This window comes from Aythya marila (assembly GCF_965140915.1).
Source record: "Aythya marila genome assembly, chromosome: 11".
NCBI lineage: Eukaryota > Metazoa > Chordata > Aves > Anseriformes > Anatidae > Aythya > Aythya marila.
In genome coordinates, this window is record NC_139052.1 from 8378596 (window position 1) to 8382369 (window position 3774).

The 3774-nt window shown below is 71.1% G+C and overlaps 1 protein-coding gene across 1 annotated transcript; it reads left to right on the forward strand.

Annotated features, from left to right (window-relative positions):
- The first annotated feature begins 758 nt into the window (after positions 1 to 758).
- ISL2 (ISL LIM homeobox 2) lies at positions 759 to 3509 on the forward strand. Its single transcript, XM_082768754.1, has 6 exons — positions 759 to 891; positions 1829 to 2018; positions 2117 to 2373; positions 2490 to 2773; positions 2867 to 3037; positions 3117 to 3509. Exons 1-6 carry the CDS (start codon positions 834 to 836, stop codon positions 3231 to 3233), a joined length of 1077 nt encoding a protein of 358 aa, XP_082624880.1. The 5' UTR covers positions 759 to 833; the 3' UTR covers positions 3234 to 3509.
- Positions 3510 to 3774: the final 265 nt, after the last annotated feature.

The window sequence follows — 3774 nt, forward strand, 5'->3', positions numbered from 1 at the left end:
GGGAGGGACGGGGCCGAGCCCCCAGGACAGCAGCGGTCGCGATCCCGGCGCGGCCGAGCTTTTATCGAGCTCTCGAGCTGCTCCCGGCAATGCGCCGTGAAGTCTCGGGGAATTTAAAGCCGAGCCAAAGGCCGCCGAGGCGCTCTGCCCATTTCGCTGCTAATGCACAGGAAGCCCGTGGAGACCGGGGGCGGGGGGGGGGGGGGGAGCGGGGAGGATAGAAAGCAAAGGGGAGAGCCGGGGCTGCAGGGGCGCCGCGGCGTCAGGTGCAGCGCCGCACCCCCGCTCGGCCGCTAGTCCCGGCCCGCCGGGCGGCTGCCACCGGGGCCCGACGGCGGAACTCGGAGCGGCCCCGGGGCACCTGCGGGACGGGGCACCGGCGGGGCCGGGGGCACGGGGCTGGGACGGCGCCGAGCGCTCCGGGACGGGGCGGCCGGCACGGGGCGGCCGGGGACTGGGCTGCCCCGCCGGGGGGCTGCGCTGCGCTGCCGCCGCGTGCCGGGTGCCCGGGGGGGACCGGGCGGTACCGGGGGGCACCGGGGTGCCGGGGGGTGCCCGCGGTGCCCGCGCCCCGCCGCGCGCCCATTGTTCGCCGCGGCCAATCCGCGCGCGCCCTCCCCGCGGCCGCCAATCGCCTGCGGGGGCCGCGCGGTGAGGTCAGCGCCGCCCCCCCCCCTCACCCCCCCCGGCCGGTGCGCGCTGACATCACAGCGCGGCCCGGCGGGGCGGGCCCGGGGGGGCGGGCGCGGCCCCCGCCCCGCGGGCAGTGGAGCAGCGGCGGCGCCGTCCCGCAGCCGTCCCGCATCGCGCCCCGCGCGCACGGGGCCGCCCGCATGGTGGACGTCCTCCTGCCGCGGCCGCTCCCGGGCGCCATGGGGGAGCCCTCCAAGAGTAAGTGCGCGCCGGGCCGGCCGGGGCCCCGCTGCCGCCGTCGGGGCGGTGACAGCACCGGGCACGGCTGCGGCTCCGAGCCTCGGCCCGGGCGCCGCCGGTGCCGCCGCTCCCCGCGTGCCCCGCGCTGCCCGGCCCCGCGGCGCCGGCTCGTAGCGGGCTGCTCCTGCTCCTGCTCCTGCTCCTGCTCCTGCCCGCAGCCCGCGCCCTGCCCGCCCCGCGCCGCGCTGCCGGTCGCTGCCCCCGTCCCTTCCGCGCCGCCGCTCGCCTCTCTCTCTTTCCGTGTTTCGGTTTTCTTTTTTTATTTCTCTTTCCGTTTTTCTTTCTTCCTTTCTCTTTCTGTTCTTCTGGTTTTGTTTGCTGCTATTTCTCCGTCTGTCTGATATCTTGTCTCTTTCCGTTTTCGTTTGTCCACGTTCCTGTTTCACCTCTCTCTGTTTTGTTTTTGATTTTCCATTGGGTTGGTTTCCCTTTCTGTCTTTCCGTTATCTTTTATTTTCTTTCTTCTTTTCTTTCCTTCCTTTTCTTTCCTTCCTTTTCTTTTCTTCCCTTTCTTTCCTTCCCTTCCCTTTCTTTCCTTCATTCTTTCTTTCCTTCCTTCTTTTTTCTTTTGTTTCTTTCTTTTTCTTTCTTTCCTTTTTTCTTCCGTTTTTGTTTTACACTTTCCCTGCCGTTATTTCCCATTCCGAGGTAACACTTTTATTTCTCTTCCCGCGGTCCTTTCCCTCCCTCGAGTTTCTCCTTTCATTTCTCGCTCCTTCTGTCTCCGCTTTCGGCTTTCCTTCCGTCCTTCCCTTTCCCTGGCCACGTTTCCCTTTCTCCTTTCCTTCCTTTCCCCTGCCCACATTTCTCCTCCTTTCCCCCCGTTCCGTGCCCCCGTTCCCTGCGCCCCGCCGCGTTCCGCGCCGTGCTGACCGTGACCTGCTGGCTCCGGCAGGGCGGCCGGGGCTGGCCCTGTGCGCGGGCTGCGGGGGCCGCATCCAGGACCCGTTCCTGCTGCGGGTGTCGCCGGACCTGGAGTGGCACGTCGCCTGCCTCAAGTGCGCCGAGTGCGGGCAGCCGCTGGACGAGACCTGCACGTGCTTCCTGCGCGACGGCAAGGCCTACTGCAAGCGGGACTACAGCAGGTGACCGGCGTGCCGCAACGAAACCGACCCCAAAAAAGCCCCGCGCGACCCCTCCCTACCCCCCCAGCCCCGCGCTCCCTGACGGCGCCTCCCCGCAGGCTCTTCGGCATCAAGTGCGCGCAGTGCCGGGCGGCCTTCAGCAGCAGCGACCTGGTGATGCGCGCCCGCGACCACGTCTACCACCTCGAGTGCTTCCGCTGCGCCGCCTGCGGCCGCCAGCTGCTGCCCGGGGACCAGTTCTGCCTGCGGGAGCGCGACCTGCTCTGCCGCGCCGACCACGGGCCGCCCCCCGACGGCCCCGCCGCCGCCCGCGGGCCGCGCAGCCCCGCGCTGCCGCCGGCCGCGCACCTCGCAGGTACCGGCCCCCGGAGGGCCGCCGAGGCTCGGGGAGGGCGGCGGGGGGCAACGGGGGGGGCGGCGGGGAGCGGCGGCGGCGGGGCTGACGGTGCGCGCTCTCCCCGCCCGCCGCAGAGCCGGTGCCCGGGCGGCCGCCGGCCCCGCGGCCGCCGGCGCACAAGGCGGCGGAGAAGACGACCCGCGTGAGGACGGTGCTGAACGAGAAGCAGCTGCACACGCTGCGGACCTGCTACGCCGCCAACCCGCGCCCCGACGCCCTGATGAAGGAGCAGCTGGTGGAGATGACGGGGCTCAGCCCGCGCGTCATCCGCGTCTGGTTCCAGAACAAGCGCTGCAAGGACAAGAAGAAGTCCATCCTCATGAAGCAGCTGCAGCAGCAGCAGCACGGCGACAAGACGGTGAGCGGAGGGAGCGGGGCGGGCGGGAGGGCGCGCGTTGGGGGGGGTCCGGGCCGCCCGGCGCCGCGCTGAAGCCCCCCGGCGTGCCCGCAGAGCCTGCAGGGCCTCACCGGGACGCCGCTGGTGGCCGGCAGCCCCATCCGGCACGAGAGCGCCGTGCAGGGCAGCGCCGTGGAGGTGCAGACCTACCAGCCGCCCTGGAAGGCGCTCAGCGACTTCGCCCTGCAGAGCGACCTGGAGCAGCCCGCCGCCTTCCAGCAGCTGGTGAGCCCCGGGCGCCGCGGCGGGGGGACGGGGGGGCGGCCGCGGGGCTCACCGCACCGCCGCTGCCCCCCCGCCCCAGGTCTCCTTTTCCGAGTCCGGCTCCTTGGGCACGTCCTCCGGCAGCGACGTGACCTCGCTGTCCTCCCAGCTCCCCGACACCCCCAACAGCATGGTGCCCAGCCCGGCCGAGACGTGAGGCCGCCCGGCCGCCCGCCGCCGCCGCGGGATTTCCGCATGCCTGCGCTCCCTGCATGAGACACCCGGCCCCGGGCCGCTCCCAGAGCGCCGGACAAACGCCTTTGTTTTTTAATTATTCTTATTTAAAAACAAACAAAAAAAATACCTTACTGACGGCCAAAAAGCACCGGGATTCTCGCTGCCTTCGCCAGACCGGAGAGAGAGCCCCCGCCCCGGTTATTTCGTTGCTCGGGGGTTTCGCCCCGCGGATTTCGATGTTTCCTTCCCCCGAAGAAACGCGCCTTTCCCCCGCTGGAGCCCGGCGCGCCGAGAGGCTGCCTCGCCCGCCGCTGGCGCTGGGGACGGCTTCTCTTCCCTGGCTGGAAGGGAAACGTGCAGAAAGGCGAGCATCAGCCGAGAGAACGAGCGGGGAGAGGCTCCCCCGGCGCACGCCTTCCCGCGGCCGCGGAGCCGGCCCGGCGCCCCCTCCGCAGCCGCTGCCCGGCCTCATCTCACGCCGCTGCCTCGCCCGGGGTCGCTGGAGAACGGGACCCGGGTCC